Below are 27780 nucleotides of genomic sequence, written 5' to 3'. Positions count from 1 at the left end.
ACTACCAGTGGAAGTTTTTTTTTTTTTTTTTTTTTTTTAATGCATTAACGTAAAAAAAATCAACTTTTGTCTTTAAAGCCAATTTAACTTCTAAAATACCGGGAAATTTCAACCCCCCTCCTGCCCAGGCCAATTTTCAGCTTTTAGCGCTGTTGCACTTTGAAAAACAATTGCGCGGTCATGCAACACTGTACCCAAATTAAAATATAATATATATAATTTTTTTTTTTTTTTTGCTTTATAACAGTCAGACATTATTTATCCTGTTGTATGTACAACAGTGTTGAACTACCAAATGGTTAGTCCTCATTTTGAAAACATCTCCAGCCTTAACGGCCAAGAACTGACGCACACTGCATTATGGTATAAAGCATTTGTTTGTTTTAAGCCTGTAACAGTATAACACGTTTACATTTTAGGTCTTTACTGTCCTATGGGTTTTAATTCCCATATGAACAACTATAATTTAGACCCCTTACACACTGGGGCGCTTTGCAGGCGCTAAAGCACTAAAAATAGCGCCTGCAAAGCGCCCCAAAAGAGCTGCTCCTTTCTCTTCAGATTGAAAGCCCGAGGGCTCTCACACTGAAGCAGTTCCCTGGCAGGACAGTAAAAAAAGTCCTGCTATAGCAGCATCTTTGGAGCGGTGTATATACTGCTCCTGCCCATTGCTATGAATGGGCAGCGCGGCTATGCCGCCGGCAAAGCACTGCTTTTAACCCTTTCTCGGCCGCTAGTGGGGGTTAAAAGCGCCTCGCTAGCAGCTGAATACCTCCGCAAATACGATGCTAAAAAATAGCGGCAGTTTACCACCAACGCTGCCCCCACCCCAGTGTGAAAGGGGCCTTAGTGATTTATTTTGAGTTATGGAGATGTATATTTTTATGTTTCCTATTAAATGTCTTGCATTTTAATGTGATCTGTTACCTTTTGCTAGCTTCCATCTTTGCTTGGACACGTGGCTTGGACCATAGAGCTAAGCTCGATAACAACACTGAACTGAAAAACTTTGCTACAGCTTTGGAGGAAGTTTGCATTGAGACAATAGAGGCTGGTTTTATGACTAAAGACCTTGCTGCTTGTATCAAGGGCTTACCCAAGTAAGTATTCTTCACATCTATGCTTTTTATTTGTAAATTTTTTGATCGTCAAATATTAATCTTTGCTTATTTTGTTACCTTTTTAGTGTGCAGCGATCTGATTACTTGAATACATTTGAATTCCTGGATAAATTGGCTGAAAATTTACAGCTGAAGCTCTCTGCTCACCCTAAATTGTAAAAGCTGCACTAAAGAAAACTACTCAGGATTATTCTTCAAGGGTTTACAGTACCTATTGGGACTTCATTTTTTTTTTTTTTTTTTTTTCCCCCACCACAAATCATCCGTCCTTCCTATTGCTCTGTATTTAGGTTTTATACAATTTCTGGATACATGCCTAGACCTTTCTATTGCAGATGTTTTGATAAGCTGTTGGTCAATATGCATGAGGCAAACAAGTCCTGCCATATTTACTGTAGTATTCTGAAGACCTGGTTATATATGTTAAAAGCCAGATGCTGCTACTGTGGTTTAAAGAGCTTAGATGGCAAATCATAAACAGGAGGCTCTTCTCATTTGCCGTGAAATCTGCTAAAGAACAGACTTGCAGTGTTTCTCTGTGGTCTCCAGCTTGCATTAAGGAAGCCTGTTGTGAAAGAAAAAAAAATGGCATCCTTCTGAAAATGCAAATTACTTGGATGTTACTTCAGTACTTTCTTGGAAACCAGCATGCAGTAAATGGAAGTCTGCACTACTCTACCTGTTCTGTAAGTCAGAGAGTAGCGAAGCTACTGCATCAACTTGAGAAGCCCAGCAACTACCATTCTTAGTAGAAGATGGCTATTGTGGTAGCATATATATTTCTCTCAGCATGTGTTTTCTTTGGTAAACGCTGCTTAGGGTGTAAAAGAAGTGTTCACCAAATGCGGCACCAGGTTCTGCCAAGTGGAGTATGGCTAATTGGTTTGCCACCAAAATTATCTTCACTAAAATTCAGATTTTACAGTTACAACTGTATTCAGTATAGATGCTTTTAAGAAAAATGATGTACATTTTAAGCAAATGTAGATAAACATTTAATCAAAAGCAACTTGAGAAGTAATGTAATTTGGTAAATTGATACTAGAATAGTAGTAATATTGCCACAGAAACAAAGTCCACTTTCCTGAATCTAATAAAATCCAATCCACTCAACTTAGCAGCATTCTAGGTTGTCTGGGGATAGCTCTGCAGTAGGTAGTGGCTTTTCTATGCATAGCAGCTACAGGCTTGCTACTTATTATACAAACCTAATCACTACATCCAAAAAAACAAAACCCTGGCGGAGGGAAAAGAGCCAAGTCACAGTGCTTATTTAATAAAAAAAAAAAAAAGTATTTTAAACAGATGAGTCATATACTGAATATAAGTCCCATTGATATGGTGTAGAGAAGACTTATTTAGTCTGAAGTGCAGACAGTAGCATTTACAAATATATATTATTTACACAGTACACTAGGCACTCCATATAGAGGGGAATATTTTTAAATATGACATTTTGTGATTTGGCTTTTTGCCTTAAGGGTTAGTTCACCTCTACCAAAAAACTGCCAATGCATGTAAGGGACAGTAGGTAAACAAGCTGTATAGCAAGAGAGAACACTAAACAGGTTCTACTGTGTAAAAAACAGAAAACTGTTGCATGGATAGAGGCTGTAATAACTGGACTCAAAGCATATGCACACAGTCTTGGGCTAAAGAAGTTCCACATAAAACAATGTCCAAGAAAAATGCCAAGGTTGTTGAAGTTATCAAATAAATTCAGGCAGTGATGAAAAGTTAGCAGATGTAGTGTGCCAATCTCCAGTCAGACATCCAGCCAAATAGATGGCTGCCAGCCACGATGGGGGAAGCTCCAAGGGACTCTAACCAGAAAGTGATGTCACCAGAACTGGGAACACACAGAAGGGACTCCAAGGCACAGTACACGAAGCCGGTTACTAGGAAGACATGTTTCACCGGCACACCGGAAACATGTCCTGGTAACTGGCTTAGTGTAGTGTTCCTTGGTGTCTCTTCAGTTTGGTCCCGGTGTGCGGCTGAGAACTTCTGGGTTCTGGTGACATCACTTCCTGGTTAGAGTCCCTTGGAGTTTCCCCACCGTGGCTTGACTGGAGATCCGCATACATCTGCTCTGAGCCTGCTAACTTTCCATCACTGCCTGGGATTACTGCTCAGGGCCGTGTAAGATTTTTTTTTTTTGATAACTTCAATAAACTTGGCATCTTTCTTGGACATTGTTTTATGTGGAACTTCCTTTAGCCCAAGGCTGCCCGAAGCTACTCATTCACCTGACTGCGATTTACAAGCTTGTGTTCAGGTTGAACGCCCAGCCTTCTTTGTAATTATTGTTGGTAAACAAGCTGCTTTGACCAAAAGTCCATTTATGTACTTCATGCAACTCTGAATGGAAAACTTATACGATGTTGCCAAGAGAAGCCTAGTGTTGCTGCTCTCCTGCTCCACCACAGGAGCAAGCTCTAAAATGCTGTACTCAGAGTTAGTGCATGTGAGGTGGTTTGGATCAGAGAAAACTTGCTTCTGTGATGGTGGAAGTGAGCAGTAACACTAGGTTTCTCCTGGCAGCATCCTTAGCAATGCCATAAAAGTTCTCCAGTCAGGCATCATGGGGTGCATAAATGACCTGCACCTATAGCAAGGGCATTATTCAACTTTGCTCAAAGCTGCACAGTCTGTTTTTATGGGCAGACTTCCTTATCTGCATAGGCATTTTTTTTTTTGGTAAAGGTGAACTATGCTTTTAAAGAAAAACAGCCTGTTGTGGGAAGAAAATAAAATAAAAACTGCAATTGTGGAATCCCTTTAAAAATTTCAAGTGGGCTGTTCTGTCGATATCTCCAACCACGTCACTTCCGGTGACTCTCCAACAGCTGTAATTGGAGATTGACGAATTGGCTGTGCTCACAGAATGCTGGCAGCATATACACTACAGTACATGATGAGTTGGCTGTTTTGACATAACGCCGGGTAAGGAGGACAAAAGTTGTCGCCGCCTTGGAGGCTGCCATGTTGTTGGTTATTAGCAGGGGTGGACTAACAATGTTTACTTATTATATAGTCTACCGTACACACTGCCGATATTCTGTCAAAATCTGCAATTACTGCTGCTGGAGAGTAACTGGACGTGACATAATTGGAGATTTTGATGAGTTGGCTCTTTTGACAGAACACAGTTATCCTGACACTCGCTACAGTACTTTAAGTTACCAACCTGGACCAAGACTGCAGTTCTGAAAACAATCAATTTCTTTGAGTCACTGACCCAAAACAGGCATGCAGACAAAGTCCTGAGGCTGGAGGGTCAGCATTACAGCTAGCGAACTAGCATTTGCAGAGACTGATGTCGTTAGTAATAGCCCCCATGTTTCTCTCATGACAGATTTATTTTAGGCAGTCTGTTCTAGTGCAGTAGGATTTCTTTTAATATGGTATTTACCATCTTGAAGATTCTTGTTGAACTTTAGTGCTCTGGAAATCAGAAACCAATTTAAACCATACATTTTACTTTTGCAGCATAAACTTACTCAGATATGCAGAATTCAACAAACTACCTCCTTTTTTTTTTTTTTTTTTTTTAACAGTCCTAACCCCTACTAATACTTCAAGCACAGTCCTGTGATCTTCCACCTCACTGGTTCTGGTTGCAACAACCAATCTGCTGATTGCTGCCCCTCTTGTCAGTCAGCATGCCTATATTGTAATCAATGCAGGACCAATGCCATTAGGAGCGAGCCTAATAAAAAGTACCCGTCCACCTGGCAGGGCTGAAGATTGGAGGACTGAGGTTCCAGATGCCATAGATTAAGACAAGAGTGGTAGAACATTTATGATTATTAAAAAAAAAAAAAATGTTGTAGAAATTGCTTAGGAGCAGGGCAAAGGGGGAAGTAATCTTAACTTGTTATTTTTAGATGGTTGTAGTTCAGCTTCAAACTAGGTTCTCCCATTTTATGTGCATCCATCGATGTCTTGGTTTAATGTCATAGTCTGCTGTGTTTTGTAAAAACTGGAACACATTATCTGTTTTTACAGAAATTTGTTATATTTTTAATAAAGCAGATTCATAATGAAACATGCTCTTTTTATTATTAGGAAGCATCTAGAAATGTTAAGTAGAACATTGAAAAAAACGTATGCTTTGTCTTCAGCTACTACTGCTAAACAGCAGTACTCTTCCTGTGCCTAGGCACTCCTGTTCTGTACTATTTTCAACTGTATAGCTGCTGTGTGATCACATTGTGCCACTGACTGCTATTCTCAATCTTTCATGATGTCACTCCTGTGCCATTTACTATTCTCTTTGCTGGAGAGAAATCTAAACCCAAGGACCTGCAGTGCCAAAATCTCCATTTCTGCTTTATCCACTCTAAATCTGTTCCTGCACCTAGCCTACTGCTTCTTGAGTATTCCCTTACCAGGCCTGAGGAAGGCAGGTCTGGTGTGAGAAAGCTAAGCCATGTTCCTCTACCAGATGGTCAGTGCCATGGTACGACTGTAATGGGGGGGAAAAAAAAAAAAAAAAATCAGCTGCAGGGAGACCACAGTCCATAACGGTGACTAGTCCTTTGGTAACTGCTTGCCTTTTTTGGCATAGCGTTCGCAGATCAGGTCCTCTTTTTACAGGTAAAAAATATAGCATACACAATGACAAGCCAAATTGTACATTATTAAAAACTTATTTTCCAATCCGCAGTGCTCCAATTTGGCAACCTAGAGGTATGTACACAGCTGGTATAGGAAATGCCCCTGAAATGTAATTTCCTGATTGTGTGATTGGCTGACTGATTTTCCCAGAAGTCTGCACTAAGATACAAGTCAGATTTGAGGAATGTCCTGCAACAAAAATGTAATTTTAGTAAGAGCCCTTGCACACTGGGGCGGGGGGCGGCAAAACGCCACTATTATTATGTTTTACCCCCCGCTAGCGGCCGAGAAAGGGTTAAATACCACCGCAAAGCGCCTCTGCAGAGGCGCATTGCCGGCGGTATAGCCGCGCCGTCCCATTGATTTCAATGGGCAGGAGCGGTAAAGGAGCGGTATACACACCGCTCCTTCACCGCTCCGAAGATGCTGCTGGCAGGACTTTTTTTTACCATCCTGCCAGCGCATCGCTCCAGTGTGCAAGCCCCACTGGGATGACAGCAGCGGCACTTTCGGGGCGGTTTGCAGGCGCTATTAGCGCAATAGCGCCTGCAAACCGCCCCAGTGTGCAAGGGCTCTAAGATGCTCCTAAGGGGTTAATATGTAAAGGGATGCAGACCTTGCAGCTTTTTTTTTTTTTTTTTTTTTTTGAGCACTGCAAGAGCATCAGCTGATTAAATAAGTCAAATTGAGAATCCAAAAGACATAGAACTAACTACTTTTTTTTTTTTTTTCCCTCCAAACAAACGGGTTGGACTCTGCTACAGAGTTTGTTAAATTCCATGCATTATATCAGCTGCTGGAGCACATGCTGGTTTTCTACACATGCACAGTGGCGGACATTTTTTCCTCCCTATGCAAGCCATACATACCCAGTGCTGGTTCTTCTGGCACCTACAAATGTTAGTGTGATTTTTTTTTTTTTTTTTTTTTTTTTTACATTTGTATGTTTTAATAAAATTTAATGGTTTTACACTGAGATCCTCCCTGGTATTTTATTTGCATGCATAACGGTACACCATCTAAAAAGGAGCCATAGGAACAAGCCATTGGAGACTTTGGGGTATATTCCCAAATACAAGCGCCACTGACCTGACTAGCAATAGTAGGTCAACAACTTGGTGAGTGTCTGTATGAGAACACTTGAGGCATTGAGAAGTGGAGCACCTGTTTTGTTTACATCTGTATAAGCCCTCTTATTTGGAACTTTTTTACTTGGATTTTTTTTTTCACTGTTTATATTTATCTTATCTCATCCTGACTGCTTTGAGGGTGTCACTCATCTTCATATGCTTTCATTTGCAATGTGTTACAAGAGTAAAGCTAAGAAGCACTCAGGTCAGTCATAACTGCAAAGCCAAGGATATTTATCAAGTATTGATTTGAAGATTAGTATTTCCTATTGGATCAATATGCTGCCATGTTTGTGTCATGGAGCATTTTGTGCAACCAAAAACAAATCTGCCAATATTACAGATATAAAATCAAGGTATATCCAAAGTAAACCCCCCCCCCCCCCCCCAATTATGCTGTAAATAGCATATAGAACGTTTTTAAAAGGAGTGTAAATTTGTCAGCGAGGACATTTGTCCTTGGACAACTTTCTAAAGTGCTTTTTTTTCTTACTTTGGAGAGATTTTCTGCCCCTTCCAGTTTTACTTTCTGGACAGGAAGTGAAAAGAAAAATTTCCCAAACAAGGCTCTTGCAGCAAAAAAGGAAAACATTTCAAGGATTTTAACAATACTGTACTCTATCCCAACATAAAGAAAACGTTTTGGCTTTAGATACATTTTAATTAAAAAATAGGCTGAAGAGAATCAAACGGTATTTCCGTATACTTGACAAGACCAGCTAGGTATAATCACAGCAATTACCACACTCACAAGACCCTCTCAGTACGGAGGAGATAGCTTCTTGGTGAACACAAAATGAGATGATGCAGAGTCTAAATGTTCAAAGCTATCTGATTTAATTCTGGGTGGGTATACAACTTATACACGTTATCATTAACCAATCATTATATGGAAGATGAGTGGTTAATACAGTGGTGTACATTACATATCATTAATGGTCAGATGATTAACCTTTCACAAAATGGTCACTAGAGTAACTCATGCCATCTGCTTTCATTACTCATAGTCATGAGTCCTGTGCTCCCCTGTTTCATGTCTCATTACACAGGAAAGGTGGCCCAGACATATTGAGCCACAATTCTTTATTTAGACAGTACAGAATAAAACTGCTTACGCAAGCTATATTTTAAGGCTAGTGTGTTACTAAACCTAGGACCCTGCATTCACTATATCTGGTCTCCCACAGTACATGGAAATGCAATTATTTTAGTAAATATAAACTGCTAAATAGCTTTTCTCTTCAGTAGTATATAGCAGTCTTGTGACGTCTATTAGTGTCTGGTTAAAGCAGGCGTTTTCATTCTCCTCTGTCCTATAAGGCTGCAGGACCCCTTACCCTCTGTCTTGACAGTGCTGATTTGGCCCTGTGCTGATTACATACACCCTCCCAAGGAAAAAAAAAAAAACTAGCAATACACACTAAACCGAGCATGTACAGAGTGACTCCTAGGGCTCTGTCATATCAGGAGATGGATTGGAGACAGTGAGCAAAAAGCATTTGCTAAAAGCTCATATCACAATAGCTCAAGGATAAAAAAAATAAAATCTACAAAACGTATTTGCCAGTAAGGCCTGAAAACAATTGAGGTAGTAAACAGCTAATGTATATCCAAAACAATAAAAGCAAATATCCACTTTCCCTCAGCGCTCATGAACTTGTTAAACTAAAAAGGTCACAGACCCTTCAGCTGCTGCAATAAAGAGAATCAGATAATATGCCTACACACCCTAGGGAAATATAGGCATTAGCAGTGCTAAACAATTATATCAATACCAAATGTCTAATAGTAGAAAAGTTTTAGTTAAAAAGCAACACAGTGTCCTCAGTATAGGTAAAATTGGTAAGTCTGTGTAGAGTAATCGGCTGTAACAAAATCACCAACAGTGCGTGGGGGAATATTGGAAAATTAGAATTAGAATTCATTCCTGAGAATCTTCAGCCCTTCACCACACCACATGGGACACCGCTCCCTTAGGATGTTACACTCTCCAGAAATCGGGTAAAAATTAGCCTTAAACTCCACAAATGAGCCAGGATCCTTTGGTCATCGGATCCTGGTACAGATTACATCTTCAGTTTCTGATGCAAAATCACCAGTGATAGGTCTGTATAAGTTCACACTGTGTTAGATCCTGGAACGCCAGACTCCAAGAGGCTGTAATTGAGGCATCACACCAAATGGCTCATTGGGCCAAACAATATTGACATCCTACAGAACTTCTCTATAATCATCAATGTGGGAGGCTGGCAAAAATCCGGACTTGATTTGTAAACCCAAATGCTGGATTATTTTTCTACCTTCATTGCTTACTACCAAAGCCCGTAGCAGCAGACCCCCGGCAGTTGAGTGTGGAGGGTGTGTTGGGTGAAGTTGTTATTGCATTATCCCAGGGGTCCTCAAACTACGGCCCGCAGGCCGAATCCGGCCCCCCAGCGTTTTTTATCCGGCCCGCGGACTGCCCCTTTAACATTGCAGCACTCCCCCTGCCCTCTGCTACCTCCATCACACAGGACGGGAAACATGACAGGCCCGGACAAAGGACCTTCTGTGCTAAGAAGCAGGCGATTGGTTACTAGGCATCGGGGCGGTCCCAGGAACCAATCACCTGCCCCTCACTTCCAAAGTCCCGCCCTCCGTCCAGACCTACCATGCCTCGCGTCCTGCGTGATACAGGTAAGTGCTGAGTGGGAGTGCTGTGACATTATACAAGGGGCGGCAGTGTAATATTGATGAGGGGGATCTGTGATATGGGGGGGTTCTGTGATATGGGGGGGGGGGGAATATGTGATGGGGGGAGTCTGTGATATGGGGGGGATCTGTGATATGGGGGGGTTTATGATATGGGGGGATCTGTGATATGGGGGGATCTGTGAAATGGGGGGATCTGTGAAATGGGGGGGGAGTCTGTTATGGGGGGAGTCTGTTATGGGGGAGATTTGTGATATGGGGAGATCTGTGATGGGGGAGTCTGTGATATGGGGAGTCTTATGGGGGAGATCTGTGATATGGGGGATCTGTGATATGGGGGGATCTGTGATATGGGGGGATCTGTGATATGGGGGGATCTGTGATATGGGGGGATATGTGATATGGGGGGGATATGTGATAGGGGGGGGATATGTGATAGGGGGAGTCTGTGATAGGGGGAGTCTGTGATAGGGGGAGTCTGTGATAGGGGGAGGATCTGTGATGGTGGAGTCTGTTATGGGGGAGTCTGTGATGGGGAGATCTGTGAAGGGGAGATCTGTGAAGGGGAGTCTGTTATGGGGGGGATCTGTGATGGGGGAGTCTGTTATGGGGGATCTGTGATATGGGGGGGATCTGTGATATGGGGGAGTCTGTGATGGCGGAGTCTGTTATGGGGGAGTCTGTGATGGGGGGATCTGTGATGGGGGGGATCTGTGATGGGGGAGTCTGTTATGAGGGGATCTGTGATGGCGGAGTCTGTGCTATGGGGGGGGGATCTGTGATGGGGGAGTCTGTTATGGGGCATCTGTGATGGCTGAGTCTGTTATGGGGAAAGTCTGTGATGGGGGAAGTATGTGATATGGGGGAGTCTGTTATGGGGGGAATCTGTTATGTGGGGCTTTGTGATGGAGGAGTTTGTGTTGGGGGACTTTGTGATGGGGGGATCTGTCATGGGGTGAGTCTGTGATGGGGAGGGGGGGTCTGTGATTGGGAGTGGTTCTGTAATGAGGGGAGTCTGTGAAATATAGCCAATCCTTAACCAGGAATAGGGAGGCCCACCAATCAGAGCCACGCCATGCCAACCAATGAGACACCGGCCTATACTGATATACACAGACTAGATGGGAGGGGAGAGAACACTCGCTCTGGAAGGGCGAAAATTTTCAACATACAAATTGTCACAGGGACAGAAACTGAGGTAAAATAATCTGAACAGGAGCACAGACAGCAAAACAAAAAACATAACAGGGGTGTTAACTCTTCCCTATGCTATCCAAAAAAAAAATGATTTTTTTTGGGCTGGAGTTACACTTAAAAATGTACCTGTTACAACTTACATACAAATTTGACTTAAGAAAAACCTACAGAACCTATCTTTTATAACCCAGGGAATGCCTGTCAATACATTCCTTTTAGGAAAAGACAACACACTGCATGTTTTCTTGTAAAAACCTTTTATTAATAAATTCAGAAAATAAACTTAACTTCTGCTAACAGGAATATAAAACCAACTGACCTTCAACACACTGCTCTTCTCCAAGAAGTAAAGCAGAATGTCATAGCACTGCTTGGCACTTGTGTTTTTTATCCTCACAAAAAATTAAGCTTATGTATGCAATACATTTTAAATTTATATACACAATGTAGTACAGCATCTACAAAATATGTTTGGGAATATACAGTAACACAAATTCTTGGGAACATGTAAGTACTAAAGTTTAAACATTAAACAATCTAGGGCTGTTAAAATACAAGATAACTAATACAGGTATGATTTGACAAGCAGGAGCACTAACCCTAGGGGCTCCTGTAGGCATAAGGTCATCTGGTGTCAGTTCCGAAACATTCAGTTCCAATTTACAAGACTTGATGGATGGATGGCATCATTTTACTTGCACTTACACAGCATCTTACTACATTAGCTGCTTCTGTTTAGAAAAATACTAAGGGCTAGTGTGGAGAGCTTTTGTTTGCTTGCTTCAAAATGACTTCTATCCTATGGGAATGCAAAAACAGCTAAAGCAGGTCAACCGCACCTACAATAAATTCCGACTGACTGATCCAACTAACTCAACTGATAACACAGGCACCAAGGATGTTTGAGGAGTCCCCGAGCTGGGGTTGGGTACTACATTTGTAGACCATGCAGTTGTGTCCTTACAAACAGAGGTCACATCCCCTAACTGAATGCTATTATTTCACAAGAGGGATCAGGGACACAGGTACCACTTCTGTATTCTGCATAATTCAAAATACATTATGGCATCTGAGAACTACACAATCTAAAAACTGGTCTGGGTAGGCCCTGCTTTGGTTAAAAAATTGCCCTCTTGCTAATTAAATTACATTAATTGTTTAATTAATGGAAATCTGTGAGAAGCTTCCGTAAAAGGTGATATTGTCAGCCTCTTGGGCTGAATGCTAGTTGCAGTCTAGTGGGATCATCACTTTAACAGATGCAACACAGTCCCAGCCGCACAGCGTAGACCCAGCCTAAAATACCACATCTAGCGTGTATCTCAAGAATCAGAGAATAGAATTTGAGGTTTGCTGTAGGATACATTTTTTTTAAAGATTAAATGCGCACATCATCTGCCCCTTTTACCCTACACATTTTCCTAACAGATCACACGGATATCCTATGTAGATTGCCTGGCACTGAAGTCTCGCAGTCTTCCAAATTCTTCATTGTTTACATGCACACTCCATTCATTTTATTGGGAAGCTTGTCAAGGGGCAGCAGAGGGACTTTTCTGTGGAATAAATAAAGTCTACAGTGGGCATGTGCACGTAGCTTGATGAAGAACGTGGAAGTTTTCAGAGGAAAGGCTGTGTGATACCAGGTAGTCAGAGTGAAGGTCTCATAAGAGGAAGATTACATGCCTAGCTAGCTGATGCCATTAGGAAAATTGTTAGACCCCTTTCACACTCACAACGCGGCCGCGTTAGCAGTAAAGCGCTGCTTTAGCAAAGCTTTTCAGCCACTAGCGGGGTGTTTTTGACCCACGCTAGCGGCCCAAGAAAGGGTTAGATGCGCCCAAAAAGCACCGCTGCCAAACCGCTTTGCAGGCGCTTCGGCAGCGGTGCCCATTGATTTCAATGGGCAGGGGAGGAGCGGTGCACCTGCTGCTTGTAGGTCTTTTTCTAACGTCAGGCAAGCACACCGCTCCAGTGTGAAAGCACTCCAGCTCTCACACTGGGGCTGCAGGGGAGGCATATTTCAGGCGCTTTGCAGGCGTTTTTAGCCCTTTAGTGAATGACTTTTGATTGGTCCAGTTAAATACCTTTAATGCTGGATACACAACAACTGGAAGGCTTCTGAAGCTGCCAAATTTTGTATTCATGCTAGATACTACTGTCAGCTTTGATCTTCAGGCTCTGCTGCTCTGAGTTCTAGTGCTCAGAGAGTGAAGGATAGTGTTATTTACTCCACGCCCCCCCTCCTCATACATTCATAAAACATTTTGAATCCTATTCACAGAATCCAAGCGTTCTGTTAATGGAGAAGGGGAAGTCCTGCTATTCGTCTGTTCGTCCTCTCCCCTTGTCCATCTTGAATACAGGATGTTTTATGATTGAATGAAGGGGAAGAGTAAACACTATCCTAAGTAGAAAATGGTTTCTGGCATGAACATTAGATTTTCAGCACCCATCCAGACATAATATATCAAGCACTAGCGGTAACTTAGCTGGACTAATCAAAAGAAAGAAAGAAAGAGAGTTACACTTTAATTACAGAGCACTTTTTTGTGGACTACCAATGTACAAAGAAAAGTTATCATTGTGAGCCCTTAACAATTCAGTTTTTAGTTATTAGAGGTATTTAGCCGGACCACTTAATTTTGTACATTACACCGTGCTCACTGTATAAAAATCTATGGTGATGCAAAAATACACAACTGTAACTGAATAAAAAACATGGAATTTATACATTGACTATAAAGATATGCATTGACATTTGTGACCAGAGAACAAGTTTAAACAAAAGATCTTAATAAACCAGGTAATCTCCTTTCATACAAATACAGTTCGCACCAACTAACAGGTTCCTTGAAATTCTAAGCACTTTCTGTAATATTCTCCTCCTGGAACCCAGGGCTGACAATTCTTTTCTTACATACTTGTTGAAGGGCATTCTTCGGATTTGATTTTTTTCTTCCTACTACCTCCTTTTTTCCCCTTTCTTTTGGAAACAGGAGAGTTTAATAATTCATTGTCGGTAGAAGTGTCTCCACGTCGTAGTTTTCTTGGGAGAAATTGGGGGGGGGGGGGGGGGGGAGAGAAAGAAAATATTTTATGCTTGCGTACTATTTAAAGAGAAATGGCATAGAATGAGGATGGCATAGAATGTTTTCTACTCTGACCAGTTTGCCTTCTATTAAAGTATTTGTGAACACACTGCATTAAAAGGCCACTGTAATACAACAAATACAATTACATGGATCAAAACACATTTGTTTTTAAAAAAAAATATATTTTTGTTACCTTACTGTAATCATTTGAGTGTCACATGCTCATACAGCCTCCTTGCTACCCTCCGCCCCACAGTGGAGGGGGGGGGGGGGGTGTGTATTAATAGAAAAAAGGTATTACCATGCTACCAGAGGAAAGAGAAGAGAGCGAAACAAAACACTAGTTGCTGCAAGCACCGAAATGGTCAATCCATAAACCACAGTGAGTAATGTATCAAAATCAACAGATGGTGCTGCGCTCTAAGAGATAATAAACAATGTACAAAGTTAAAGTGATAAATGCTACAAGAAAAATAGATAATAAATATGTAACATGCCACGTGCTTGAAAGCAATGGGAACCACAAATGGTTAATTCATATGAACGTCACAAAACCCAAAAAAAAAAAAGGTAAAGAAAAAAAATACCAAAAGAACAGTACTAAAAAATATTGAATAATAGTCCCAGAAGATAAAATGTCCTGATTTGATAATAAGAACTGTGAATACACAAATATTGAAATTTCTCTGAAATTCTGTGCAAATAGCAATGTAAACAGTGACTTTTCTAATAGGTGGCCCTTTATCTTAACCACTGTAAGGTAACAGCGTGTATGCAAAGCAAATGGAGATCCCCGATCCCACAGTAGGTCCCTCGGTCGGCTTCTGAGGGATAGCGGTAAGGTAAGGGGCCACCTATTATTGAGGTGTTATTACACTGAATAGAAGTCACCGCTTACTTTGCTGCATTTGCACTGAAGATCATTCACCGTCTAGTTTTCTACACTTGCAAGGAAGAAAAGTCACAGTTTACATTGTTATATTTGCACTGAAGATTCCTCACTGTTTAGTTTGCTATTGTTGCATGGAAGAAAAGTCACTGTTTTCATTGCTATATGCACAGAATTTTAGAGGAATTTCAATATTCGTGTATTCACAGTTCTTATTATCAAATCAGGACATTTTATCTTCTGGGACTATTATTCAATATTTTTTAGTACTGTTCTTTTGGTATTTTTTTTCTTTACCTACATATTTTTGGGTTTTGTTCATATGAATTAACCATTTGTGGTTCCCATTGCTTTCAAGCACGTGGCACCTTACATATTTACAGTATTATCTATTTTTCTTGTAGCACTTATCACTTTAACTTTGTACATTGTTTATTATCACTTAGAGCGCGGCACCATCTATTGATTTTGGGGAATAGCGTATGTTTAGTAAGGCGGTGGGAAAGTTCCCCATGCGTAGCTTACTGTCACACACACACACACACACAGAGGGTAGACAGTGGGCAGGTGGGAAGTAATATTCCCATCTGTTTGAGTTGCATTCCAGAACCAGCTGCAATTTTGACAGCGCCTCCCAGATGGAACCTCACTGGTAAAAACTACAGCTGGTTCTGGAACACAGCTCACACAGACAAGAAAGTGTCAGTGATTCTTTACTGTGTGTTTGAGTGTGTGAGATGCAAGCCTGCTTGCTATGTCACCTAATCCTGCCCATGCGCTGTGTAATGTAAATCTGCTCATGTATAAACAGAAAAAAGAAGCTGTGCATGGGTACCACGCCTTAAAGTGGAACAGTTGCCATGTTGCTGCACAGTTTGGTTGAGAGGAAAGTCAACTGTCACAGTTATCATTCACAGCATTCCTTGAATGCAAATGTTTTGGGAAACAGTTAAAATCAATGGGTTTAGTTCCACATAAAGTGGTTGTAAACCCTTATGCCGCATACACACGAGCGTACTTTACGGAAGACTTGGTCCGGAGGACCGGAGTCCGTCGGACAATTCGATCGTGTGTGGGCTCCAGCGGACTTTTTTCCCCCCAAAAGTTCGACGGACCTAGAAATGAAACATGTTTCAAATCTTTCCGACGGACTCGAGTCCGGTCGAAAAGTCCGCTCGTCTGTATGCTAGTCCGACAGACAAAAACAGACGCTAGAGCAGCTATTGGCTACTGACTATGAACTTCCTTGTTTTAGTCCGGTCGTACGTCATCACGTACGAATCCGTCAGACTTTGGTTGATCGTGTGTAGTCAAGTCCGTTCATTCGGAAAGTCCTTCGTAAAGTCTGCCGTAAAGTCCGCTCGTGTGTACCTGTCTATCTACAGCCCTATCGTCTCTACATCTGTTCAAAGTGCTGAATTTTAAGTTTGCCTGAGAGCTCAAAAAAAAGGGGGCGGAGAGCTGAAGTTACACTCTGCAGAGCTCAGTGAGGAGAGTACTGACAACTGATTGGAGGGGAGGGAAGGGACCCCCCTCCCTCCACACAGCACACAGGAACAGAGCTGAGGCTGTTAATCAACTGAGGCTCCCTTCCCCTGTCACCATTTTCTCTTAGTGTCAGGAAAACTTGTGATTTATGCTGATAGCAGAGGAATGAAGCAGCAGACAAAAGTAGCACTATCAAGGCATTGGCTTTCGTATTTCATGTCTGAGGTTTACACCAGTTAAAATCCCAGTAGTGATCCCAGGGACGCAAACTGTGCACAGTAGCATGATCTGCTTCCACGCTTGTCATGGTCAGTTTGAAACAGGAACCCAGAACAACTAGCAATATCATCAGGTTTCTTAAAGAGATAGAATAAATATCCTGCGGGAGGTTGCAGACTCAGCCTTTAAAGCGATATTAAAGTCTTTTTTTTGTTTGTTTATAAACGAAAAAACATGTTATACTTACCTACTCTGTGCAATGGTTTTGCAGAGAGCAGCCCAGATCCTCCTCTTCTCAGGTCTCTCGTCGGCACTCCTGGCCTCTCCCTCCTGCCGAGTGCCCCCACAGAAAGCAGCTTGCTCTGGAGGCACCCGAGCCCAGCCCCTGCTCTGTGTGTCCATTCAAACACAGAGCTGTGGCTCAGCCCCACCCTCTCTCTCCTCATTGTCTCATTGACTTTGATTGACAGCAGCAGGAGCCAATGTGCCAGCTGATGGGTCATAGCCAGTCAGGAAGAAGAGTTCCAGACAGCTGAGGCTCTCGTGCAACATCGCTGGATCGAGATGGGGCTCAGGTAAATATTAGGAGAGCTGCTGCACACAGAAGGTTTTTTATCGTAATGCATTAAGATAAAAAACTTCTGCCTTTAGAACCACTTTAATCTGCACAAATGGAGCAGATGAGGTACAGACTAAAGGGCTAGGAGAGGTGCAGAAATGAGAAGGGGCTGTGGCTTCAGTGCTGCCTGTACCTCCTCTATGGAATTTGGGCTTCTATCTGGGATGGAGCTAGTCAGCACCGACAATAATAAACATGGCATTTGCAAACCACAACACCAATTTTAATTAGGGAAAAGGGATATGTGCACTGAGTCTCCTTGGAGATTTAATAAGCTTTTTTTTTTTTACTTCTGGTTGTTCTGCTTTAGATCAAAGTGCACAGCACCCCTAGAGGTATATTTATTATTTTCACACAACTTTTACACATTTTTTCAATTCAGCTAGGAAAATATATAAACCTTGGGACTGTTAAATTTATAACATGAATTTGTGTTTGTCAGCCTTTTCATGGGCTAGAAAATAGGTTCAAGCACCTACTTCAACGCAGCAGGTAACATGTCCACTTTTTCTCTCCTCTGACTTTTAGAAGTGAACCTAATAGTTTGATATGAACCTTAAAAAAATGGCTTAACTATTATTATTATATTTTGCAATGAGCATATTATTAAAAACTCACTTTCCCAGGCTTGGCTCCTTGTAGTTGACAGGATTGCGTCTTCTCCTAGTATGAACTTGTGCCTCCTCCTGATCATCTGAACAGGATTTAGGAGACTGCTTAGTTAAGTCTTGTGTTTTGTTTGTCAAATCCTGAAATGGTTTAATATCTAAAATAAGAAAAAAAAAAAAAAGTGGTCACTTTAGGCCAGGGGTCTTTAAACTACGGCCCTCCAGTTGTTCAGGAACTACAATTCCCATCATGCCTAGTCATGTCTGTGAATGTCAGAGTTTTACAATGCCTCATGGGATGTGTAGTTCTCCAAACAGCTGGAGGGCCGTAGTTTGAGGATCCCTGCTTTAGGCAGTACAAAGCTAATAAAACAAACAGATGTCAATATTCTGAATAGGATATATACCATATCAGATATCTATCTATCTATCTATATATACAGTATATTTATATTGTCAAAAGTATTGGAACGCCTGCCTGCGCGCGCGCGCGCACACACACACACACACACACACACACACACACACACACACACACACACACACTTTAATGGCATACAAGTCTTAATCCGTATGGTTTAATATTGAGTTGGCCCACCCTTTGCAGATATAATAGCTTCAACTCTTCTATGAAGGCTGTCCACAAGGTTTAGGAGTGTGTCTATGGGTATGTTTGACCATTCTTCCAGAAGTGAGGTCAGGCACTGATGTTGGACGAGAAGGTCTGGCTTGCAGTCCCCGCTCTAATTCATCCCAAGGGTGTTCTATTGGGTTAAGGTCAGGACGCTGAAGATCAGTCAAGTTCCTCCACCCCAAACTCACTGCTGGTAGCACTCATACGTCTATTTCCCAAAGACAAACTCTGGATATGATGCTGAGCACGTGCACTCAACTTCTTTGGTCGACCATGGCAAGACCTGTTCTAAGATATTCCTGTCCTGTTAAACCGCTGTTGGGTCTTGGCCACTGTGCTGCAGCTCAGTTTCAAGGTCTTGGCAATCTACTTATACCCTAGGCCATTTTTATGTAGAGCAACAATTATTTTTTTTCAGATCCTCAGAGTTCTTTGCCATGAGGTGCCATGTTGAACTTCCAGTGACCAGTATGAGAGAGTGAGAGCGATGACACCAAATTTATTACACCTGCTTCCCATTCACACCTGAGACCTTGTAACACAGAGTCACATGACACCGGGGAGAGAAAATGGCTAATTGGGCCCAATTTGGAAATTTTCACTTAGAGGTGTACTCACTTTTGTTGCCAGCGTTTTAGACATTAATGGCTGTGTGTTGAGTTATTTTGAGGGGATAGCAAATTTACACTGTTATACAAGCTGTATACTCACTACTTTACATTGAAGCAAAGTGTAATTTCTTCAGTGTTGTCACATGAAAAGATATAAATTTTTACAAAAAATGTGAGGGGTGTACTCATTTTTGTGAGATACTGTATATAAAGGTCGTGCTCGTAAGTTTACATACCCTGGCAGAATTTATGATTTCTTGGCCATTTTTCAGAGACAATGAACGATAACACAAAAACATTTCTTTCACTCATGGTTAGTGTTTGGCTGAAGCCATTTATTATCAATCAACTGTGTTTACGCTTTTTAAATCATAATCACAACAGAAACTACCCAAATGACCCTGATCAAAAGTTTACATATCCTGGTGATTTTGGCCTGATAACATGCACACAAGTTGACACAAAGGGGTTTGCATGGCTATGAAAGGTAACCATCCTCACCTGTGATCTGTTTGCTTGTAATTAATGTGTGTGTATAAAAGGTCAATGTGTTTCTGGACTCCTAACAGGCCCTTACATCTTTCATCTAGTGCTACAATGACGTTTCTGGATTCTGAGTCATGGGGAAATAAAAAGAATTGTCAAAGGATCTGCGGGAAAAGGTAGTTGAACTGTATAAAACAGGAAAGGGATATAAAAAGATATCCACGGAATTGAGAATGCCAATCAGCAGTGTTCAAACTCTAATCTAATCTAACTTCAGCCACAACTGCCAGGAAAATTATTCAGGATGCAAAGAAAAACCCACAAATAACTTTATAACAGGTAAAATACAGGACTCTCTGAAAACATGTGGTGTGGCTGCTTCAAGATGCACAATAAGGAGGAACTTGAAGAAAGATGGGCTGCATGGTCAAGTCGACAGAAGAAAGCCATTACTACGCAAATGTCACAAAGTATCCCGCCTACAATACATCGAACAGCACAGAGACAAGCCTCAAACCTTCTGGCACAAAGTCATTTGGAGTGATGAGACCAAAATTTAGCTTTTTGGCCACAACCATAAACACTACATTTGGAGAGGAGTCAACAAGGCCCATGATGAAAGGCACACCATTCCTACTGTGAAACACAGAGGTGGATCACTGATGTTTTGGGGATGTGTGAGCTACAAAAACGCAGGAAATGTGGTCAAAATGAATGGCAAGATGAATGCAGTATGTTTTCAAAAAAATACTGGAGGAACATTTGCATTCATCAGCCAGGAAGCTGCGCATGGGCCATACTTGGACATTCCAACATGACAATCATCCAAAACACAAGGCCATGTCGACCTGTCATTGGCTACAGCAGAATAAAGTGAGGGTTCTGGAGTGGCCATCTCAGTCTCCTGACCTCAATATCATTAAGCCACTCTGGGGAGATCTCAAACGTGCAGTTCATACAGGCAAAGAATTTACAGGAAATTGAGGCTTTTTGCCAAGAGGCATGGGCTGCTTTACCATCTGAGATTAAGAGCCTCATCCACAAATACCACAAAAGACTTCAAGCTGTCATTGATGTTAAAGGGGGCAATAAACGGTATTAAGAACTGGGCTATGTAAACTTTTTATCAGGGTCATTTGGGTAGTTTCTGTTGTGATTATGATTTAAAAAGAGTAAACACAGTTGATTGATAATAAATGGATTCAGCCAAACACTAACCATGAGTGAAAGTAAAATGTTTGTGCTATCACTCATATTCTCTGAAAAATGGGCTCTCTTCTAAGGGAAATTACACTTTTCAATCCAAAAAAAAAAAAAAAAGAAACAAAAATAATCAAGATCTGTTTATTAAACTCTCCAAAAACAGGGCCCATTCTACCTACAATTCTCGGGTACTCCAAAATGCATATCTCCCAGTCATAATTCCTGACTCTGCTTCTAGTTACCTGTGAGTTTTTAGGTGTCACACTTACCGCTGCTTGTTTCAGCACCTTTTGTTGCATTCTCTGAAAATATGCAATAAAATGAATCCAACAATGAGAATTTGGCCTCCTCATATTGGCCACAGCAGCTGTGCAGACCCAGAAACTCAATTGCAGAGATCTTACCAATAGGATCCATGAAAAATAGGAAAATTGTCAGGTGGTTAAATTTGCAGCAGCCTTTGAAAATATCAGTTTTCAGTCAACCTTTAGGCGGAATTCACACCTGAGCATTTTCAGCTCGTAAAACACTCATCTCAAAAACGCCCAACAAGCAAAATCCCATTAATTTAAATGGCCCCCGTTCACATCTGAGCGTTCTGTTGCCTGAAGCAAAACGCCTGAAGCTTAAAAAAAGTACGAGCTTCTTTTTGGGCAGATTACAGGCGTTTTTCTGCTTTTTACATTGGTGACTTTTTGACCTGTATAAAATCATGGTAAAAACACGCGACTTTCCACCTGATGATACGCTGTGAATGCAGCCTCAGGGGCGATCAGATATACTGCCTTATTTGCAAGAAGTGTGCAGAAGAAAAAGTTTTAGATATAATTAAGGATTTCTTTTAGGCTAGGTTCACACTGTTGTGGGTGCAGGACAGTGTGTAAATTGCATCTATTCTCACAGCCCTCAGCCAAAACGTGCTGCTCTTTTGCAAACGTGCAGCGCTGCCAATCATTCTGGGTTCAATCAAGCCGCGTTTTTAAAAAAGTGTAAAGACCTTTTTCCTGCATTTCCCATAGATGCAGCAGCTTATTCAAATAAATGGGCTGTTAAGCCCATGCAAATGCATAGGTGTGAACCTAGCGTTACTTGCTGTAAAATCATTTCCTTGGAGTCAGTTAAGAGACACAGGAAGTCCTACAATGTCAGGTTATACTGACAACTACAAAAGCACTTGACAATGGCATAAAAAAGATAAGTAAAAAAAATCTGGAGGCCAGCCCGGGATAACCCCTCAGTTTGCAGCAGGCAGTACCAAGTGAGGGGGGTTGACCCATTTCACTCAATGGAGTCCAAGTAAATGATTTTACAGTGAATACAGAACTTTCATTTTCCCTCTTTTATGAGAAAAGCAGTTCAACTAAGGGGTGGCAACAGCACACCGCCATTAACAGGTCCAATGTGAACAAAGATCAGGGACAATGTGCAGTTTAAGAGCTGCCTAAAGCTGGCACCAGATGATGCCAAACCCCCCCACCTGGTAGAAAACAGCAAGACCAGGTGGTAAGTTAGCAAAAGAAACTAGTCTGATGCCAGAAGACCAAGAATACTTACAGCTAGTGCATTATGACCCAAAATGTGAGGAAAAGCAAGGGCCATAAAAAGTGAAACTGATCTACCTGAACCACCCAACAGAGTGGAACGGAAAAAAAAAAATCCCAACAGTGAAGGACTTGCAGGCTAAAGTGTGGTCAACAGGGAGAATCGCTTCCAAGAACAAGGACCAAACAGAGGAAACAATGTCCCACTGAGGGAAGACCAGAGCTGTTCTAGACCCAAAAAAGGCTCCAAGCTTCAACTCACCTGGTACCAAACAAAAAAAAAGGCGGGGGGGGGGTTGCATGTCAGGAAGGACTGCCATGGAAGACATCCGCCTTGTCGAAGTGCCCCACCCAGTAAAAAATCTGACTCAGAAGTTATCTTCAAGGAGAATACCAAACGTCTCTGAACCACCTAGAGATCCAAGATTTAATCCCACAGGGTCACAATGACCAACACAGTGAGGTACATGGGAGTTTCCTGTGCAAAGGTTAACCTAGGGATAGGAATGCAGGTCTTCTCAGCAAAATTTCAAAATGAGGACTATAGATCTGACAGAGCCAAGGACCAAGTTAACTCACACCTTTCTGTAAGAGGACGAAGACAGCAGGGTTTGCCCCACTAGAGGACTGTCTTTTCTGGAGCCTCACATAGTCAGGACCAGAGATGCTCCTGACTCCACAGATTAAATGATACATCAGAGTCAATGGAGTCACAGTCAGAAATCTTATGACAGTGAAGAGCATTTTCATGGGTACATCCAAAAACAAAAAAAAAAAAAAAAAGGGCTTACCAGGGAGGCCTTGCTCCCACGTTCTTAGAGCATTCCCCACTACTTTTGAGATGATTCCTGCATCAGAAAACTAAATTGCTTAGTGTGCAGATAGCCCAGTGTATCATGGGGCCCTCTGATGATGCCCTCCACTTGCAGCATAGAATTGGGAATGCACAATGGTGCATGGACTGCTCCTCCACATCTAGAAGCAATTTGGCTTTCAGAAGATAGCACTTTTCTCATAAGAACCGTTCCTCCTTGGTGGTAAAGACACCAGTACCTTGATGTTGTACAACTGTGTCCAAATTAAGAGATCTGACTACAGAATAAGCACACAATAAAAAGGGAACCACTTGTTCTGGAATTCCAGAGTGTAGCCCATGAGACAAGTGCTCTCCAATGACAGGATCTTCCCAAAGGTGGTTAGAGAAGTCCTTGCTATGCCGCGTACACACGACCGGACGTTCTGGGAAACTAGGTCCGACGTTCTTCAGGTGGACTACCGCTGGACTTTCTGAGCGGACGGACTTGCCTACACACGACCGGACTTTCCGGCAGACTAGATCTGCTTGTCTTCCCGACGGACTCTCGCCAGAGTTACGGCAGACTTTCAGAATGAACGGACTTGCCCACACACGGACAAGTCCGTTCATTTTGAACGTGACTCGGGTACGACGGGACTAGAAAAGGAAGTCAATTTCGCTGCTTTTATCGGTGAGATTGGCACCTTGCGGGGCATACCAGGCCCTAAGGTCTGGTATGGATTTTAAGGGGAACCCCCTACACCGAAAGATCGGCGTGGGGTCCCCCCAAAATCTTTACCAGACCCCGATCCGAGGACGCAGCCCGGCGGGTCAGGAAAGGGGGTGGGGACGAGCGAGCGCCCCCTCCTCCTGAACCGTACCAGGCGCATGCCCTCAACATGGGGGGGGTGGGTGCTTTGGGGGAAGGGCACCTTAAGGCCCCCCCACCCCAAAGCACCTTGTCCCCATGTTGATGAGGACAAGGGCCTCTTGCCGACTGTGACGGCATAAGAGGGTGGGGTCAACATCACCCGGTGACCCCGTCCCCTTATGCCGTCACAGTTCCAGCATGCCCAGGGACTGTGACGTCATAAGGGGGCAGGGTCACCGCCTATATAAGTCACATCGGAGCGCTCAGAGAGAATTCCAGCCAGAGAGAGCGTCGTGTCAACATCGCAAAAAGAGAAGAGGGAGGAAGACAAGAAGACAGAAGGCAGAAGTCTGGGCCACCGCTAGCAAACGAGCAGAAGATAGCGGAGGAGCCCAGCAGAAGACCCGGAGAAGAGGTCAAACAACGGGAGAAGAGACCGGAGACAGCGGAGAAGAACCGGAGAGACCCCCGAAGTCGGAAGAAGACCCCCGGAGCTGTCTAATAAATTACTTTAAAAACCTGTGTAGTATGTTTTTTTTTTATTGACACTTTTTCCCCTAGGTGAATGGGTAGGGGTACCATGTACCCCATACTCATTCACATAGGGTGGGGGGCCGGGATCTGGGGGCCCCCTTATTAAAGGGGGGACAAGGTGCTTTGGGGTGGGGGGGCCGCAGGGTGCCCCCTCCCCCATGTTGAGGGCATGCGGCCTGGTACAGTTCAGGAGGGGGGACTCGCTCGTCCCCACCCCCTTTCCTGACCGGCCGGGCTGTGTGCTCGGATCGGGGTCTGGTATGGATTTTGGGGGGACCCCACGCCGATCTTTCAGCGTAGGGTGTTCCCCTTAAAATCCATACCAGACCTAAGGGCCTGGTATGCCCCGCGCTCGCCGCAATAGGAAAATAGTTTTTTCCTATTGCAGCGAGCGAGAGATGCAGTACCCTGACCTTGCGTCGTATATGGTCCATCGGACCAGCCTACAGACGAACGGGCTTTCCGTCAGGAACTGAGTCCGGCGGAGTTACGATGGAGAGATTTGAAACATGTTTCATTTCTAGGTCCGTCGGACTTTTGGGGAAAAAAAAGTCCGCGGGAGCCTACACACGATCAGATTGTCCGGCGGACTCTGGTCCACCGGACCAAGTCTGCTGTAAAGTCTGCTCGTGTGTACGCGGCATAAGCCCCAGAACTGGAAGATTGATTCATCAGGTAGTTAATCAACTACCTGATCTCAGGGGCAGACAATTTAGTCTGCTCAGAAATTCTAACCACAACAGCTAAGGCAAGGGCTGAGGTAGCTTGAGAAGAGATTTGAGAAGGGGGGGTGGTGGCATGCCTCAGAGACTGTGACCCCTGCAACAGTTGAGAAATGTGCACCTCCCTGACAAAATAATGGGGACATTAGGGTCAACCTGCTGCAGCCCCCTCCCAAAGCATCATACTGGATTGAACCCTCTGCAGTCACTGAGAGGTTTCCAGTGGCTACTCCTGATGAGACAAAATCCAGCTGAATCTTGGAGGGATTTGGACCATCAGGAACATGCTGTCCTCTAGGGCCCGGTTACTAAGTTGTCAGAGTGTCCAACATGGGGGGTTCCATGAGGAGGCACTAAGGCAAACTCTGGTGCCAACACCCTGAAGAACACCTGCAGTGCAGGGCGAGACAGAGCTCAGCCACTGGTAAGACAGTGATCAGCAAGTACTTATTTCTACCCAATTATTTGCGCATGTCTGAAGGAACCCCTGGGGAAAGAAAAGGATGGTAGATCTATTGTATACTAAGTACAACTGATAGCCTTACATGTCATACTGATTCTAGCTGTTGGCCAGAGATTGCAATGGAATAGCCCTCTCTGTTTATAGATACTGACATGTAGCAAACGCGAAGGGAAGATGCAAAAAAGCTCAGGGTAAGGGGCAAGACCTCAGGTACTCACGAAAACACAGACAGCTGGTAGTCAATGTGGGCCAGATGGCTGCAAGTTACCAAGGTCGCTTGTAGATGAGCAGTAGGACCAGACTAGAGATCAAAGTTCCATGTAGCTCTTTGCAAAGCCAGAGTAGCAGCAGGGAGATGCTTCTTCCATGCCGAAAGTCAGGAAATGGAATGAAAATTGCGTATGCAACACTCCACCGAAGTGGATGATGTCAGCTCTACGACTCCCAGCATTGACTACTTCTGCAGTAAAACTGACAGAAAGTGGGAAATTTCAAAGGCACTCAGCTGTCCAAACAAGCTGTCCTGCCCAACTGGCCACTAAGCAATGCCAAATAGTCTGGACCTGATAGCACTCCATGGCAAATTTGTTACTAGAATGGGTTTTGAAAAGCACCAACACTGAACCCAATACCCAAAAGTCACTTCCAGGCCAGACCAGCACATCCAGTCCAGTGAAGTTTGGGTACTCCAAAACTAGGCATAGGAATGGCTGCTCAGCATAGCTGCAATTGTAAACACCAGATGAAAATAGTTGCACCGTCCCTTTAAAAGACAAAGTAAATGATTGAACCACCATAAAACATCAAAACAAAAAAACATTAAATTCTAGTATAAAAATATGTGAAAATACAATGTTGTCCAACAATTATAATAACTCCACCTTATATAAAAACTCCACATGACCTAAAATAAACCGTATATCAACATAAAACAAAAACAAACATATGAAAAAAATAAGGTCAGTCACTATAGAATCTACATCATTTGACGAAAAAACAATTGCACTTTTAACAATAGCAATATCTTCATGATAGTGAAGATTAAATCTATAAAAAACACTTTATTTAAAAAAAAATGCAGTAAACTTAATATCTGAAGTATTAAAAAAAAAAACAGTCTGTGTGTTAGGTGAAAACCAAGTGCTAGCAAATCACTGTGCAAACTTCTGTGCTCCGACACCATAAGCACACACCACCTCTTTACCAGATATTTTAACCTCCTAATACTGAGGTCAAATGGCGCTTGTGTGTAAAACCATGCAGCAAAGACCCCAGGCAGCCATGAGGATAGATGTCATCATTCCACAACACTCGGGCATCAGCAGTTGAACCCAGTGTTTAAGCCCTTTCGGATGATGTTACCAGCAGTCCCACTGATCACAACAGGGTTATGGCCCCAACTGACATGGAGTAAAATAGAGGAGCTATAGTGCATTAACTTTTATAAAAAAACTACTCACAAAGATCATGATAAAAAGCAGCATGCAAAAGTGAGTTAAAGTGTTGAGAAACATAATTTATTTTTTATCACATGGAATTTATAAGGTGGAGTGATTGTAATTATCGGACAACATTGTATTTTCATATATTTTGCACTTTGATGAATGTTTTATGGCGATTCAATCAACCACAGTCTTTTAGACAATTTTTATCAGTTGCTGTATTCTGGCAATTATAGAGTGCTGTTGCCCATTGTAATTTTATTTTGTTACACTAGGGCCCCTTTCACACAAGTGGACCAATCGGGTCCGCCTGTCAGTTTTTCCAGCAACCCCAATCAGTACCTTCCATTGTCTTTTATAGAGCAGCGGATGAAAACAGACATGTGTGTTCACACCGGCCGACCTCCAGTCCGATCCGCTAAAAACAGATGGATGGGGATCCATGCCCATTCCCCATGCATTTAGCAGACTGGAAGGCAGTCTGGTGAAAAACAGACAGGTAGTCCGTTTACATTCGACTGCCCATAGAGGGGAGCGGGCTGTGTCTGTGTCCGCTCTGCATAAGCAGAGCAGACACGGACCAGCCATCCGCCTGCTCAGTGGGGATGAGCATACAGGTTCCCCTCTGAGCAGGTGGACTATGCCCTGTGTTAAAGGGGCTTAGTACAGAGTTCTTATTTCTAGTTTAAGATGTAGAGACAAGCTGAAGCAGCAATGTAGCAAAGAATCTCGACAGAAGAAAAAAGGAAACAGAACTGAAGATAAAAATGCTAGGAAAAAATTAGGTTAGACTTCCC

At 42.8% G+C, this 27780-nt stretch overlaps 2 protein-coding genes across 3 annotated transcripts in view; one reads left to right on the top strand and one right to left on the bottom strand.

Annotated features, from left to right (window-relative positions):
* The window catches only part of IDH1 (isocitrate dehydrogenase (NADP(+)) 1), a 46405-nt gene extending 41233 nt beyond the window's left edge, over positions 1 to 5172 (top strand). The window contains exons 8-9 of the mRNA XM_073633421.1: positions 938 to 1100; positions 1187 to 5172. Of these exons, the coding sequence (XP_073489522.1) occupies positions 938 to 1100; positions 1187 to 1280 (257 nt within the window). The 3' untranslated portion in view covers positions 1281 to 5172. The remainder of the gene's footprint in view (positions 1 to 937; positions 1101 to 1186) is intronic.
* Positions 5173 to 13471: 8299 nt separating this feature from the next.
* Positions 13472 to 27780, bottom strand: part of LOC141146805 (uncharacterized) — a 58389-nt gene continuing 44080 nt past the window's right edge. For both annotated transcript variants that reach the window (XM_073633413.1, XM_073633414.1), the window contains exons 8-9: positions 17691 to 17838; positions 13472 to 13811 (exon numbers count right to left, since the gene is read on the bottom strand). In XM_073633413.1, coding sequence (XP_073489514.1) covers positions 13679 to 13811; positions 17691 to 17838 — 281 coding nt within the window. In that variant the 3' untranslated portion in view covers positions 13472 to 13678. The remainder of the gene's footprint in view (positions 13812 to 17690; positions 17839 to 27780) is intronic.

This window comes from Aquarana catesbeiana, linkage group LG06 (genome assembly GCF_042186555.1).
Source record: "Aquarana catesbeiana isolate 2022-GZ linkage group LG06, ASM4218655v1, whole genome shotgun sequence".
NCBI classification, from domain to species: Eukaryota; Metazoa; Chordata; class Amphibia; order Anura; family Ranidae; genus Aquarana; species Aquarana catesbeiana.
The sequence above is the reverse complement of the archived record's forward strand: the minus strand, read 5'-3'. Positions and strand labels throughout refer to the sequence as shown.